The 17,136-nt window shown below is 35.8% G+C and overlaps 1 protein-coding gene across 6 annotated transcripts in view; it reads left to right on the top strand.

The window, feature by feature from the left end:
• The window catches only part of LOC127871092 (nuclear hormone receptor HR96-like), a 243,932-nt gene that overhangs the window by 15,969 nt on the left and 210,827 nt on the right, over positions 1–17,136 (top strand). For 4 of the 6 annotated variants that reach the window (XM_052413766.1, XM_052413763.1, XM_052413764.1 and 1 more), the window contains one exon: positions 1,391–1,772. The exons of the other annotated variants lie outside the window; for them this stretch is intronic. In XM_052413766.1, coding sequence (XP_052269726.1) covers positions 1,730–1,772 — 43 coding nt within the window. In that variant the 5' untranslated portion in view covers positions 1,391–1,729. The remainder of the gene's footprint in view (positions 1–1,390; positions 1,773–17,136) is intronic. 6 annotated transcript variants of the gene reach the window in all.

The following is a 17,136-nucleotide window of genomic DNA, read 5'->3' as shown; positions in this document are numbered from 1 at the left end:
AACAAAAAATTCATTAAAGAAGAAAGTGATGTCATTGATAAGCGTGTGCAGACTGCACACTTTATGCACTTTATAATGTCGTCGCAAGTAGAAGTATAACTAGGGAAAACTGCAGACTGCACACTTTATGCACTTTATAATGTCGTTGCAAGTAGAAGTATAACTAGGGAAAACTGCAGACTGCACACTTTATGCACTTTATAATGTCGTCGCAAGTAGAAGTATAACTAGGGAAAACTGCAGACTGCACACTTTATGCACTTTATAATGTCGTTGCAAGTAGAAGTATAACTAGGGAAAACTGCAGACTGCACACTTTATGCACTTTATAATGTCGTCGCAAGTAGAAGTATAACTAGGGAAAACTGCAGACTGCACACTTTATGCACTTTATAATGTCGTCGCAAGTAGAAGTATAACTAGGGAAAACTGCAGACTGCACACTTTATGCACTTTATAATGTCGTTGCAAGTAGAAGTATAACTAGGGAAAACTGCAGACTGCACACTTTATGCACTTTATAATGTCGTCGCAAGTAGAAGTATAACTAGGGAAAACTGCAGACTGCACACTTTATGCACTTTATAATGTCGTTGCAAGTAGAAGTATAACTAGGGAAAACTGCAGACTGCACACTTTATGCACTTTATAATGTCGTCGCAAGTAGAAGTATAACTAGGGAAAACTGCAGACTGCACACTTTATGCACTTTATAATGTCGTCGCAAGTAGAAGTATAACTAGGGAAAACTGCAGACTGCACACTTTATGCACTTTATAATGTCGTTGCAAGTAGAAGTATAACTAGGGAAAACTGCAGACTGCACACTTTATGCACTTTATAATGTCGTCGCAAGTAGAAGTATAACTAGGGAAAACTGCAGACTGCACACTTTATGCACTTTATAATGTCGTTGCAAGTAGAAGTATAACTAGGGAAAACTGCAGACTGCACACTTTATGCACTTTATAATGTCGTTGCAAGTAGAAGTATAACTAGGGAAAACTGCAGACTGCACACTTTATGCACTTTATAATGTCGTCGCAAGTAGAAGTATAACTAGGGAAAACTGCAGACTGCACACTTTATGCACTTTATAATGTCGTCGCAAGTAGAAGTATAACTAGGGAAAACTGCAGACTGCACACTTTATGCACTTTATAATGTCGTCGCAAGTAGAAGTATAACTAGGGAAAACTGCAGACTGCACACTTTATGCACTTTATAATGTCGTCGCAAGTAGAAGTATAACTAGGGAAAACTGTTTAGACTCTTTAGCACTTCATTAGCATAGTCCAAGGCCTTTAGAGTATTGAATAGGTCTCAAATGTTTTAATTGTTGACAGTGCGTGAGTTGTAATTTTTGTGTAGGTTTCTTCTTGCTTTTAAGATTTCAGTACATCAAAGTTACAGTGAAGTGATAACAAAGTGCATATCTGCAACAAACAAACGTGAGATCACATAGGTCTTTGTTTAGGAAGTTATGAAAATCTCCTTACAAGACATTATTAATGGTGATACTTCATAAAGTGTACAGTGAAATGTGTTATAACTAATTGTGGTGTTTATTTAACAAAAAACATGTGATTGGTGATACAATTTTATGGGATTCAGATAAAAAAAGTTACAAAAACCAACAAGACATAAAAGTTATTTAGTTTTGGATATATTGTGAAGTGGATATTAAAATTAGTCAAACAATTTTATTGTTAAGTGCAATATTGGGACGATGGAGAGAATTTCCCCACCCCTCCCAGGGAGTAGTTCAAAAGGTGAGTAAAAATGACATCTGTATATGTGTGTAAATTAATGTTATATTTGAGAAACTGACAGAGAAAATTTTGCAAATTTTGCTACATGTAGTTGGATGATTTTGCCTGTATTTCTGTTAGCAAAAAATAACAAAATAATTACTTTATATTAGTTACACCAGTATTCGGTTCTCTGTTTCACTCACCATAAAATGAGATTTTCATGAACATTTCATTTCTATCCCGTTAAAGCCTAAACGTTAATTTTTGAGAACTTTTTGACAGTCTTTAATATTCTCTTCAAAATAAGTAGAAAATAATCTACCTAGCAGAGTTACGTGTGCTATCATTACAAATAGCTATATAAGTCATGATTGTTTTTTTTAAAAACTTCTACAGCTTACACTGACTGAATATATGTGTCTTGTTCTGAGAAAACTGGGCTTAATTCATGTGCGTAAAGTGTCGTCCCAGATTAGCCTGTGCAGTCCGCACAGGCTAATCAGGGACGACACTTTCTGCTTTCATGGTATTTTTAGTTTCAAGGAAGTCCCTCGTTACTGAAAATCAAGTTTAGGCGGAAAGTGTCGTCCCTGATTAGCCTGTGCGGACTGCACAGGCTAATCTGGGACAACACTTTACGCACATGAATTAAGCCCAGTTTTCACAGAACAAGACAGATATGAATTATAAGACTTTAAGTCCCCCCTTCCTTCTTATATTGCAAACAGGTTGTTTGGTCCTTGAGATATAAAACTCAATTTACAATTATTGTGTTGAAAAAACATGCTGCTTTGAAGTTCACAGAGGAATCAAAGATTGATGAGCATGACGCTGTGGTATCTGCTGCATATTTCTATATATAGTGTTTTTTTCTCACCATTTTGGGATTGGGGTCAGGTCCCTGTGGATTGGGAAAATTCGCGGTGTTTTGACCAAAATTGGGAAATTAGTGTTGTTGTTGTTTTTGCTAACAAATGCTTCAAAAATGAGAATAAACATGTTTTATATGTTATATTAAATTATATTTAATAAGGTGCAACTTAAAGAGCTGGATGGGAGATGAACTTAATGTTGAAATCTAAAAAAAATTATATTTTTTTAAACTTTCAATTAGGAATTTTTAGGTTCCATTTGGGAAAAATATATACTTTTGTCCATTAGGAATGGGGCTCAGGCTCCAATATCGAACTAAAAAACACTGATATAGGATACGATAGTTTTGCGCTCAAACCATAGAATGTGTGAAAACTATGATGCAGATGTTGTTGTGATGTATTAGTGACACTGAAACAACTTGTGGTATATAAATCTAACCGGTATAATCAATCCATGGAAGAGTAAACATTGATTAGACCTTTACCACTTAGATATTTTGACCCACTTGTAGTCCCATAGAAAGTAAAATTTTATTTAATACCTTTCTTAAAAGATTTAAATTTTAAAGGCTTCATTTACAACCCTTACATATACTGATAAGTAGCATTTAACAGCATAAAACCTGAACAGACTGCAAGTTACTTGCAGGCTGCTGCGGCTGTTCTGGTTTTATGCTGTTTGCACATAGCCATTTCACTTCACATTTGAGTTGGAAAGGGTTAATATGCCGAACTATAGATGATCTTATAAAATATTATTATTTCTCCTAGTTGTTAAAAAAAATAAAATTATAATCATTATTTACATAATCTATATTTGATATTTATGATTATTTGAAAAAGGGGACCAAATGTTAAATAGTATTACAAAATTTTTTCAATGCACTTTTAAAAAAAACACCTGCAATTTTCAGTCATTAGTCAAGATTTTCTTCTTTCAATAATTGTTTAAAATTATAGTATTGACTGATTAGTCAGTTGCAATTACACGTGCCATAATTCTTTATGTCTAAATTGGGAGATTTTATTAAAATTGCCCGCAGCTATGACCTAAAAGCGATATTTATGTTCACTAAATCATGCACCATAAACACAAACAACTTCATTTTTAAAGCAATTCTGGCCAATATTGACAATTAAGGTGTTTAAGGATTTCGTGAACACAAACCTTTATATTTTAATGTACGAGTCTTCTGTAGGCCTAAGAAGAAACCAAGTTAAAATTTGCTTATACAAGATGCAAGACAGTTCTAAAACTGTGCAAAAAGTTGCCAAAAATATGTCATTTTAAGTGATGCTAGAAACGAAAAATCAGCATTGTTTCATTGTTTGTCTGTATTGAACCAACATCCAAGGGGCACAACTCTGGGTTGTTAAATGTTAATATGTTAAATTTGATTAAAATAACATGAACAATTGTAGCAAACAAAAAATCAATATGTGATATCCTTTATTAAAGTACAAAATGCCTCCTTTTCATTACCTTTTTCTTGTACAACTTTATCAATATAGTATTTATAATTAAAGGGTGCATGGTAGACTTATAACAAACAGGCTGATTGAAGTGTTTTCAGAAGATCAAGTACCCACTTGCCAGTGGCCTAAAAATCCTGGTAAATTCAAGATATTGTAAATGAGCCAACTGTTTATTAGACCCAGACCAGGCTTATTGTGTGGTGAGTTATAAACCAGACCACCGGAGATAGGGGTATCTAGGAATGAGAAAAAACAACTTGCCGGTTGTATGTGTTTTGTGTGCTTCGAAATGATGCCAAATTGCGGTATCTTTATGGTTACCTTACCCTAGCTGAAGGTGATTCTACTATCTCGAAAAACATGTATCTGTCTGTTGAATAAAAAAGAACAATATATACAGAGATAATAACTATATCCCATGAGGCTATGTAATATTGTGTGTCAAATTAACATGCTTGGGAATGCTTATTCATGGGAGGAATAAAATAACAAGTGGTCATTCTGACCTACGTATTCTTGACAGGCTGTCTCAGGTGAGCATAGTTGTTGGTAAACAGTTGTCCAATGTGACCAGGCTGTCTGATAACCCAAGTTCTCACATAGCTACAACTTTACGACAATCATTCCAATCAAGCCACAATCTGAAAAAAAATGATCGAGGCTGATCGGAGTCCAAATCAAGCAATTTGGAAAATTATGGTCTTTAGTTCTACAATTCCCGTACGTCAAATGCTTACTGCGTTTACTGCCGCGACATTCAAGATCATACTACAACGCAACGCAGAGCTTTTACTGCGCTTTTACTACTATCATGAAGTGATTGGTTCACAGTTGTCCAATGTGACCAGGCTGTCTGGTAAGCATAGTGATTGGTTCACAGTTGTCCAATGTGACCAGGCTGTCTGGTAAGCATAGTGATTGGTTCACAGTTGTCCAATGTGACCAGGCTGTCTGATAAGCATAGTGATTGGTTCACAGTTGTCCAATGTGACCAGGCTGTCTGGTAAGCATAGTGATTGGTTCACAGTTGTCCAATGTGACCAGGCTGTCTGATAAGCATAGTGATTGGTTCACAGTTGTCCAATGTGACCAGGCTGTCTTGTAAGCATAGTTGTTGGTACACAGTTGTCCAATGTGACCTGGGTTCAATGCCCATTCCCAATATTTGTGAGTTTGGTTGGTTGTGACTATATCAGACAAGAAAGGTTTCCTTTTGGTGCGTGAATGTAGGTAAAAATGCCAGAGGTAAAAATGCCATAGGTAAAAATGCCAGAGGTAAAAATGCCAGAGGTAAAAATGCCAGAAGTAAAGTGGTAAAAATCCCATAGGTAAAAATGCCAGAGGTAAAAATGCCATAGGTAAAAAATTTCTTTGTTTCATGTGCGTAAAGTGTCGTCACAGATTAGCCTGTGCAGTCCGCACAGGCTAATCAGGGACGACACTTTCCGCTTTTATGGTATTTTTAGTTTCAAGGAAGTCCCTCCTTACCAAAAAGCAAGTTTAGGCGGAAAGTGTCGTCCCTGATTAGCCTGTGTGGACTGCACAAGCTAATCTGGGACGACACTTTACACACATTATTCCCAGTTTTATCAGAACACGACACATGTCTCTTTAAAGCCTGGATTACATTTTGTAGCATCAGATTTTGGAGCTCTTTTAGTGCATGCTATCTGATAAGCCATAGGCTGGTCGAGTGCTGATAAGCCAGCATTCCATAGGGCAAGGAATTATCACCCCTGCATTAGGTGTGACCATATGGGGTCAAGCACTGATAGCAAGGTGCAAATTATTCAGGTACTTTCATGTGGTGCAATGGCAGGTAGTGCATAAGAGGTTTATCTTTGAATAAATGAAATGTAGTTTTTGCAGATTTTTGCATTAATCTTTATAACACTTTGCTCTACACTAACATACTTATGAATAAGAATATGGTTATACAGAGAGTATTGGTTGAATTGTTTACTTGTCCTAGTGTAGAATGCATACTCTTCACTGTTTGCATGGACATTTTGGGTACTTATTCTATGGTAAGGACTTTGATTTTTGAGATTTTTAATGTTTTGATGTTGGAATTTCAATTAATGAAACAGACAATGTGAGTTGCTATAATAACTCAAATCTGATTATTTTTCTTGCTTAAGTTTTTCTGTTATCATAAAGTTGAAAACAATATATGAAGATTACACCGTAACTCTAATACAAGAAATGGCGCGGCAGAGGCTGACACGTATCCCCACGCCGCATGTTTGACTCAGGGTTGGTAATGGGGCCATGCATAGTTGAGATTGACTGTATTATCATAAGTGTTGTTCAGTATCAATTTGAAGTAAATCGGTGTAGAAATGAAGAAGCTAATGTAAAATAAACTAAAAAAATGAGCGAAAATCTCTGACCCGGCCCAACCCCAACCCCTATAACTTTTGACGGAGAGGTCAGATCAAAATTCCAAATAGTGCACTGTCACACATATGCTCATAGCTACCATGTGTGTAAGTTTCAAGGTTCTAGTGCAAATAGTGTAGGAGGAGATATTGGCCAGGACAGATGGACAGACGGTGGAGGTAACCACATAAGTGATTTCAAAATCCCTGTGTTCAAGGTCAAGGTCACAGGGGTCAAACATTTTATGCGCATGGAAAGTTCATGTCCAGATACACATTCTTACCAAATATGAAAGCAATATCTGAAGGGACACAGACGTTATGAGCTTTTTTTGAATCGCTGTCGCAGATTTAGAAACCTGAACGCTGACCTCAAGTCACAGGATTAAAAAATTGTATGCGCATGGAAAGGTGTTGTCCAGATACACATGCATACCAAATATGAAAGCAATATCTGAAGGGACACAGTAGTTATGAGCCTTTTTGGAATCGCGGTATCAGGAAAATCTCTGACCCGGCCCAACCCCAAACCCCATAACTTTTGACCCAGGGGTCAGATCAAAATTCCGTTGCCGTCACAGTCCAACATATGCTCATAGCGACCATGTGTGTAAGTTTCAAGGTTCTAGTGCTTATAGTGTAGGAGGAGAATTTTTGGAGAAAAAGTGGGGATTATGTGGTTATCTACGCCAACTGTCCGTCCGTCCCTCCTGGCCAGTAGGGACGGACGGACAGTTGGCGTAGATAACCACATAATCCCCACTTTTTCTCCAAAAAGCATGGGTATAATAACTCAGAAGACGCGTCTCAAGCCTTAGATCAACACCATGTTAAAAAAGGGATCTGCGTTATAAGTTCTGAACTCATTTATTACTTTGTTGTGTTGGCATTCACCAATGCATGCATATAGACCGTACTATATTGATAACTGTATACATACCGCTTTTTTATGTGTATATATATCTGAGAATCTCTTATAATAACAACATTGATTTAACAAAAAATTATGGACATTTATGAAGATAAATGTGTTAACCAACTTCCAAAACACAAACAAAACACTATTTTTCAGAAGTGTAAAGTGTTGAGTGCAACATGGGACAGAGGTTTATTTTGGAACTGTTCATATTAGATAATAACAATTAACAATGGAAGAGTAAATTTAAATTTAGATTTAATGCAATTCAATACAAAACAAAGTTTTTTGTCATCAGCAGTCACGCAAATAAATGTGCTTCCAGGGACTTTCTGATAACCAGGAGAAAATGGAAGTAAATTTCTGTTATCCGTAACCTTATGTTTGTATGTAATGAAACTGTCTGAAGTACCTATTTGACTTCTCTTTGCCTGTTATGTTTTCCATTGCATTTAGCAGTCATTATATTTAAATACATATTGTCTACAAATATCAATGAAATGAAATATACCGTGTCAAAGCTGTCAATGATTCAAACAATCAATAGCACATTAACCCTTTGCATGCTGGGAAATTTGTAGTCTGCTAAAATGTCGTCTGCTGAATGTGTAAAATAAGCATTTTCTTCATTTTTTTCAAAGAATACTATCAGAATAGCAAACAGTTTGGATCCAGATGAGACGCCACGTTCTGTGGGGTCTCATCTGGATCCAAACTGTCTGCAAAGGCCTTTAAAATTCGGTTCCCGCACTGAAAGGGTTAAAAGTAACAGCATGAACCAGGGATAAACATATGCTATGTTTCATACCTTTATATGCATCAGACAATAGATGATCACTCTTATCCCTTTACCACTTAGATACGTATTTTCACACGTTTGTAGTCTCTTACAAAGTTGCATTTCATTTAAGACCTTTCTTATTAGATTAGAAGTTTTAAAGGCTTCAATCATTTCCATGATGAGCAGCAAACAGCATAAAACCTGAACAGACTGCAAGTTCTCGCAGACTGATCTGGTTTTATACTGTTTGCACATACCGCAGCTATTTTCACTTTGCTTCTAAGTGGGAAAGGGTTAAACTGTCAAATGCCACAGTAATGGGTAATCTCTCAATCGATTAAATTTGAGCAATTATGAAATCAGCTCAATGAGCACTGCCGTTTTTGAGTTTCAAGAAAAATGCTCGCGACCTTAGAGAAAGTAAAGGAGCGTTTAAGACCCACTCTGCGTTATATTAGATTCTGTATTATACGGGAGCGCGTAATATTGCATTTAAAGTGTATTGATTTATGCATAATACACTATCTTTTTACACATTATGAATGTTCATTTTTTATCGGTTGAAACAGAAGGGACCTGTAATGTTTACCCAAGGTCTGCTATATTTAAATGCTGCGATTTGTACTTTTATCTTATATAATTAAAAATGAACAATCTAAATCTTAAAATGTTAAGGTGTAATCGCAATCTTTCGAAAAAACAACTAGGCTTTGAAAAAATTTGATGTGGGAGGAAAAAGACCATGGGAAAGCAATACAAAGTATTTTTATGCCCCCAGAACATAGATTCTGGGGGCATATTAAAATCGCACCGTCCGTTAGTCAGTCAGTTAGTTAGTCTTTCTGTCCGGATTAGTTTCCGCTCAATAAGTCAAGCAATTGTCATCAGATCTTCACCAACTTCATGAAAATGTGTAAGGCAATAACATCTAGGTCAAGTTTGATAATCAGCCAATTTGACCCAGACACTCTTGAGTAATGGCCGTTGAATCATCGTAAAATTGTTTTTTTTCTTGTTTCGGCTCAATAAATCGAGCAATTGTCATCAGATCTTCACCAAACTTCATGAACATGTGTAAGGCAATAACATCTAGGTCAAGTTCAATAATATGCCGAATTCACTCAGACACTCATGAGTTACGGCCCTTAAATCATTGTAAAATTGTTTTTTTTCTGGTTTCCACTCAATAACTCTAGCAAATGTCAGAGGATCTTCGCCACACTTTATGAAAATGTGTAAGGCAATAACATCTAGGTCAAGGTCGATACTCGGCAAAATCGACCCAGACACTCCTGAGTTACGGCCCTTGAATCATAAAAAAATTGCGTTTTTTCTCGTTTCTGCTCAATAACTCGAGCAATTGTCTTAGGATCTTCGCCACACTTCATAAAAATTTGTAAGGTCTGCCAAATTGACCCAAACACTTCTGAGTAACGGCCCTTGAATCATCGAAAAATTGTGTTTTTTCTCGTTTCCACCCAATAACTGGAGCACATTTCATAGGATCTCCTGCTTACTACATGAAAATGTGTTAGGTCATAAGATCTAGGTCAAGTTCGATAATCAGTCAAATTGACTAAGACACTCCTGAGTTACGGCCCTTGTATCATCGAAAAATTGAGTTTTTTTTCCTTATGTTATGAAGTTGTGCATGTTGGATTGTTATTGTCCTTTATCAAAACTTAACTTTTTGTATGCCCCCCGTAGGGTGGCATATAGAAGTCGCACTGTCCGTCCATCTGTCTGTCCGTCTGTCTTTCCGTCGCACTTTTGCATTCAGGTTTCGAAAAATGCTCATAACTTCTATGTCGCTTCAGATGTAACCTTAATATTTGGTATGCATGTGTATATGGACAAATCCTTTCCATACGCACACAACTTTTTTACCCCTTTTACCTTGAACTTGAACTAAGGGTCCGTTTTTAGGTTTTGAAATCTGCTTTTAGGTTTCGAAAAAGCGTTTTTTGGGGGCATATGTCTTCCAATGGAGACAGCTTATATGGCTATAAAATGGCTATAGTAAAACCTTGTGAACACTCTAGAGACCACATTTATTGTCCAATCTTCATGAAATTTAGTCAGAAGATTGGTCTCAATGATATCTTGGATCATTTCGAAAATGGTTACATTTGCTTTAAAAACATGGCTGCCAAGGGGCGGGGCATTTTTCCTTAAATGGCTATATATATGTCTATAGTAAAATCTTGTTAACACTCTAGAGGCCACATTTATTGTCCGATCTTCATGAAACTTGGTCAGAAGATACACCCCAATAATATCTTGGACGAGTTAAAAAATGATGCTGGTTGGTTGAAAAACATGGCTGCCAGGGGGCGGGGCATTTTTCCTAATATAGCTATAGTAAAACCTTGTTAACACTCTAGAGGTCACATTTATTTTCCGATCTTCATGAAACTTAATCAAAAGATTTGTCCTAATGATATCTTGGATGAGTTCGAAAATGGTTTCGGTTGCTTAAAAAACATGGCCACCAGGGGGCGGGGCATTTTTACTTATATGGCTATATATCATGGTTAGTAAAACCGTGTGAACACTCTAGAGGCCACATTTATTGTCCAATCTTCATGAAATTTAGTCAGAAGATTGGTCTCAATGATATCTTGAATGAGTTTGAAAATGGTTACATTTGCTTGAAAAACATGGCTGCCAAGGGGCGGGGCATTTTTTCTTATACAGCTATCTATGGCTATAGTAAAATCTTGTTAACACTCTAGAAGCCACATTTATTGTCCGATCTTCATGAAACTTGGTCAGAAGATTTACCCCAATAATATCTTGGACGAGTTAAAAAATGATGCTGGTTGGTTGAAAAACATGGCTGCCAGGGGGCAGGGCATTTTTCCTTATATGGCTATAGTAAAACCATGTTAACACTCTAGAGGCCACATTCATTTTCTGATCTTCATGAAACTTGGTCAGAAGATTTGTCCTAATGATATCTTGGATGAGTTCGAAAATGGTTTCGGTTGCTAAAAAAACATGGCCACCAGGGGGCGTGCCATTTTTACTAATATGGCTATATATCATGCTTTAGTAAAATCTTGTTAACTCTCTAGAGGCCACATTTATTGTCCGATCATCATGAAACTTGATCAGATGATTTGTCCCAAGGATATCTTGGATGAGTTCGAAAATGGTTCCGGTTGGTGGAAAAACATGGCCGCCAATGGGGGCGTGGCATTTTTCCTTATAAAGCTATAGTTAAACCTTGTTAACACTCTAGAAGCCATATTCATTGTACGATCATCATGAAACTTTGTCAGAAGATTTGTCCCAATTATATTTTGGACAAGTTCGAAAGTGGTTCCAGTTGCTTGAAAAACATGGCCACCAGTGGGCGGGGCATTTTTCCTTATATGGAATTATGAATCTTCATGAAACTTGGTCAGTATATTTGTTTAAATGATATCTTGGATGTGTATGAAAATGGTTCTGGTCTGTTGAAAAACGTGGCTGCCAGAGTGTTCACTAGTCATGAAAGTTGGTAAGAACATATTGTTCTAATGACATCTTGGGCTGCACAGAACAGGTCAGTTCCTTTGAATCTCAGGTGAGCGACTTTGGGCCTTTCAGGACCTCTTGTTCTCTGAATGCTGAAATGGCATTATGGCTTTTAATTAATTAGTCATTGTAACTGGATATGCTGTGCACTTGATTTAAAAGCCCTAGGAAATATCTCTTATAGTAAATTACATTTAATTGAAATGTTTACAAGGAATTGACTAATATTTTTAGTATTAACGGATTCTAGAGTCTATTTTTATCTTGTGTGCCAACATTTAAAGTATGTTTCATGCACCAAATGTTTTCTGATAAGTTTCTTGTTTAATCTTCCTATCTATTGATAAAATTCAGTTTGAATTCAGGTGTCGCAATTTCTTGCCAGATGATAACAGATTGGGGGCAACAACCCCATAATTGTTTGTGGAAATGTTTTGCAAGATATTTAATATTTTACAATGCTGTATTCCATGGAAGATACCTTTCTGTATTCTGTATACAATTTTGCTTTTGATGTGTACAAACCTTAAATGTGTAATTGTTACTGGAAGTCTATTGCAAAATAACTAATATTTCATATAACTGTATTCCATTGGAGACCCCTGTCTGTATTATTGTGCCCTACCGGTTTCACAGGAGGGGACATATGGTTTGCGCTCTGTGTGTCCGTGAGTCTGTCAGTCTGCGAGTCTGTCGCACTTTTCTGGATCCTGAGATAACTTATAAAGTTCTTAATATTTTTTCATGAAACTTGAAACCTGGAGAGATGGCAATAAGGACATTATGCACGTCATTTCATTTTGAACCTACGCCAAAAATTCTGGTTGCTATTGCAACAAATATAAACAAAATAAAATAATATTTCTGACAATGGTGGAGCCGGTAGGAGACATTTATTGCTTGGCAATAGTCTTGTTTTAAATTTGGCATGTGCTGTTTACAAACCTTTAATGCTTTTAAATAAGATGTAAGTAGAATTTCAAAATGTTAAGTAATTTTAATACTTAAATGCCATCTGACATTTATCCACCAAAACAAATAAATCATTCATATAACAATTGAGGAGGGGGTAATTCTTCATACTCATGTTTGGTCACAATGAAAAGAAAATCAACATTTTATGCATATGAATGTTTCACAGTTGTCTGTTGATTTTTTTCCAGACCTTAACTCTTTCAGCGCTGGAACTGAATTTTGAAGGCCTTTGCAAACAGTTTGGATCCAGATGAGAAGCCACAAAACGTGGCGTCTCATCAGGATCCAAACTGTTTGCTATTCTGATAAGTATTCTTTGAAAAAAACTGAAGAGAATGCTAATTTTAGAAATTCAGCAGACGACATTTTAGCAGATGACAAATTTCCCAGCATGCAAAGGGTTAATTGTAAACTGAGGGTGAGTGTAAAGTACTTGTGTATTACATATGTTACATTATGATATTGATTGTGTTCCCTTGTTTACAGTAATGCAGTACTTTATGACATGTATGATGACTTACCTTTTATAAATATAGAAATTATATGTACGTAGGGAGCTTTTGTGATAGCTTTTTGCCTGTCATTATCGTGTGTCATTGTTGATCGCCCAAACTTCATGAAATTTGTTTAGAACATTAAATTTTGTCCCACTTATATCTAGGCTGATTTTGAAACTGGGAAACGTAGGGTCAAAAACTAGGTCACAAATTCAACTTGAAGCTTGTTAACAGTTAAGAAGTCACTTTTTTGCCCTATCGTCTTGAAACATACTTAAAACATTTGTCCCAATTATATAAGGGCCAGGTTTGGAAATGGTTCTGGGCCATGGCTGCCATTGAGGGCTGGGCAGTTTTACTTACATTACTGTAGTAAAACCTTGTGAACTCTCTAGATGTCATAGTTAGCACCCAATCCTCAACAAAACATGCTTAAAACATTTGTTCCGGTGATGCCATGGCTTAGATTGAAATTGGAATGGTTCGGGTCAAAATAAAGGAATCTGGATCAAATTAAAGACAAAGCTTTTGAAAACTGTGTAGGTTAAATTAAGTGCCAAATCTACTTGAAACTTAGAATATTTGTTCCAATAATATCTTGATGCAGTTTGAAACAGGGTCATGTTGGGTCAAATTCTAGGTCACTAGGTCAAATTGAAGTAAAAGCTTGCAAACACCTTGGAGGCCACATTTATTTCCTATTCTTCATGAAACTTGGTGGAGATGTTTGTCTCATTGATATCACCATAGAATTTTAATTTCAGCATCAATATTTCAAAATAAAGAGCTCTCTACAAGCCATATTTATTGCCCAAAATATTTTGCTTTGATCAGAACATTTTCCATAATGGTATCTTAATTTGGTTTTAAACTGGGTCACCTATTAGGTAAAAAAAGTGGGTCAAATTGGATTCAAAGCTTGTGAACACTCTAGAAGCAACATTTTACCCAATCTTAATGAATCTTTATCAGAACATTTTACCTAGTGAAATCTTTTTAAGTTCAAAATTGAGTCAAGTGGTATCAAAAAATAGGTCATTGGGTCACATTAACTGAAAAGCTGGCAACCACATTTCGTTCCCAATTACCATAGAACTTGCTCAAAATATTTGTTAAAATTATATCTAGGTTGTGTGTAACAACTAAGGTTTTACCTGACAATGGTCTTTAAACCATATGTTTTCTATCTAGAACAAGATGCGTTTGTGAAACACAATGTCCCCCTATATGATGTTTGACCTTGAAGGATGACCTTGACCTTGTGAAGGATGACCTTGACCTTGACCTTTCACCACTCAAAATGTGCAGCTCCATGAGATACACATGCATGCCAAATATCAAGTTGCTATCTTCAATATTGCAAAAGAATTCATAAAATAAGCAATGTGGGTCACATATATTTGACCTCTGACCTTGAAGGATGACCTTAACCTTGACCTTTCACCACTCAAAATGTGCAGCTCCATGAGATGCACATGCATGCCAAATATCAAGTTGCTATCTTCAATATTGCAAAAGTATTTATAAAATAAGCGATTTGGGCCACATATATTTGACCTCTGACCTTGAAGGATGACCTTGATCTTGACCTTTCACCACTCAAAATGTGCAGCTCCATGAGATACACATGCATGCCAAATATCAAGATGCTATCTTCAATATTGCAAAAGTATTCATAAAATGAGCGATTTTGGCCACATATATTTGACCTCTGACCTTGTAGGATGACCTTGACCTTGACCTTTCACCACTCAAAATGTGCAGCTTCATGAGATACATATGCATGCCAAAAATGAAGTTGCTATCTTCAATATAGCAAAAGTAATTGCAAAATGTTAAAGTTGGCGCAAACAGACAGACAGACCAACGGACCAACAGACCAACAGACAGACAGGGCAAAAACAATATGTCCCCCACTACTATAGTGGGGGACATAAAAAAAACTCAAAACTGGATTATCAGCTGTTTGGAAGACATTTAAACTAAACTGTAAAAGTATCACTAGAATTGCTCTGATATAAGTCACAATTTCAATCAATGAAGGCATGGTTCTTGTGTTATAATTATACATTATGTATTTATTGTCATGTACAATGTAAAACATCAACAAACTACATCCCATAGCAATCGCTGCAGGTGTTTGCATAAAAAATGTGAACGTCAACGTCAAATGTGGCCTAGATTTCATTATAAAAGTATGATTTAATTGCAGAAGGATTATTTGTTGTGTGCACCTGGTGTGGAGTCTTTTCAAGCTGGTGTTGGTCTTTAGCAGAACTAAAAGCACTAAAACCTGGTTAACTGACACATAAAATGATATCATTTAATTGTAATTTTTTGTTCTGTTGTGACATAATTGTGTCCTTTTTCATATTTTTTTTGCATTCATTTTTAAATATTATATAAAGACAGTAATAAATATTCTATTATGCATGTTACCATGGTTATAAAATTAGGTAAGTAATGAAATACATAAAAGCATTCAGAATTTGAGGGTTGTATAAGCTCAATGTTATACCAGACACTAATATGAGTTTCACTTTTTATCCTTTATATGCATATTAAACCCCAAATGATCATATTTCAAAAATATGTGCATTCTTATAACTGCAATAACTGCATGACAAGTAAGGCCAAAGAAAGTAATTTATTTCAAGCAAAATTTGTAAAAAAAGAAGCGTTAGTAGGTCTTCTTTTTATGATTCCCAATTAAATACAAATATGCAAAAACATACAGAAATCTTCAATATCTTTCAACAGTATTTCTTTAGTTCATTTTTGTGAATTTAAATTCAAATGTAGATAATTTGATCGTTAAATTAGTCGTAACTTAAGTGAATTAGCAAAATTGGTTGAAAAATCAACCATGAATAGTAAGTACATGTAAATGTAAAGGGCTGGTGCCGAAAATTCGGGTTGGTGGAGACTAACCGCCTTTTTTAGGCCTAATCTCCCATCATACAACTTTAAAAGGTGCAATTTATGTTTAATATGGAAAAAGTTTATAGTATGACCATGATTAAAAACAAGAAGTTATTATATTATTGCTGACATGGTTTGATAAAAATCACGGCATTCAGATATTTTAGTGTATTATCAAGAAATATGGTTAACTGTCATGCTTTATCTTCAGGACCTTTTACACTGATAAAAAAATGACAATCATTTGCTAATAATCTATTGAACTGTGGGCAAAGAGGCCTGGTTATAGCAAATGGAAGCATGCGGTGAGTGTAAAAATAAACCAAATTTCATTATTTCTGTTTAGAACTCTCTGCTTTTTCCGCAATAAAGTGCCAGAGCAAACAGATTATCACAGTTCATGATAATGTGGTGAACAGTTGCATGAGTCAGATTTTTGCCTTGATAATTTTACAGAGATGTAAATAAGCAGAAGTTTATCAAGATTTTTGACAAGATACATCAGACTCTGTAATTGGCGACATGAATATTTTCCTTCTGATTTCTGGGGGAGATCTCTGCCAAGATTTGGGACTATTTTTGAAGCAAAGGCTGCATTTTCTGCATAGTTAAGAAGAGATATGCCATTTAACTGCAGCAGGCAGTCATGGCAGTTAGGTTTGTTGCCATTCTTTGATTGTTTGACCTAACTCTCTGGATCACATCTGCCATGGGCACAGTGGAGGCAGAGTGCTTGAACTTGTGTTGTTTGAATTGCAGCTAATAAATCTTTGCAAAGGAGAAAACTACAAATTTGTTGTTGTGTTATGACATGCTTAAATTAAGTAATAGATTGTTGTCTTTGTGTTTAATTGTTTTTTTGTTTATCCTGAATACATTGTATTTTGTCATTTAGTACCAACATTCTGATATGAACTTTTTACATATAGGGAACCTATATATAGTTATTATGCACCCAGTAGGGTGGCATATAGCAAACGCACTTTCTGTCCGGCATTCTGTTTTCCAGCAGCCAATTGTATAAATCTGGATAACTC

This window comes from Dreissena polymorpha, chromosome 3 (assembly GCF_020536995.1).
Source record: "Dreissena polymorpha isolate Duluth1 chromosome 3, UMN_Dpol_1.0, whole genome shotgun sequence".
Lineage (NCBI taxonomy): Eukaryota > Metazoa > Mollusca > Bivalvia > Myida > Dreissenidae > Dreissena > Dreissena polymorpha.
This window is presented reverse-complemented; position numbering and strand designations above follow the sequence as displayed.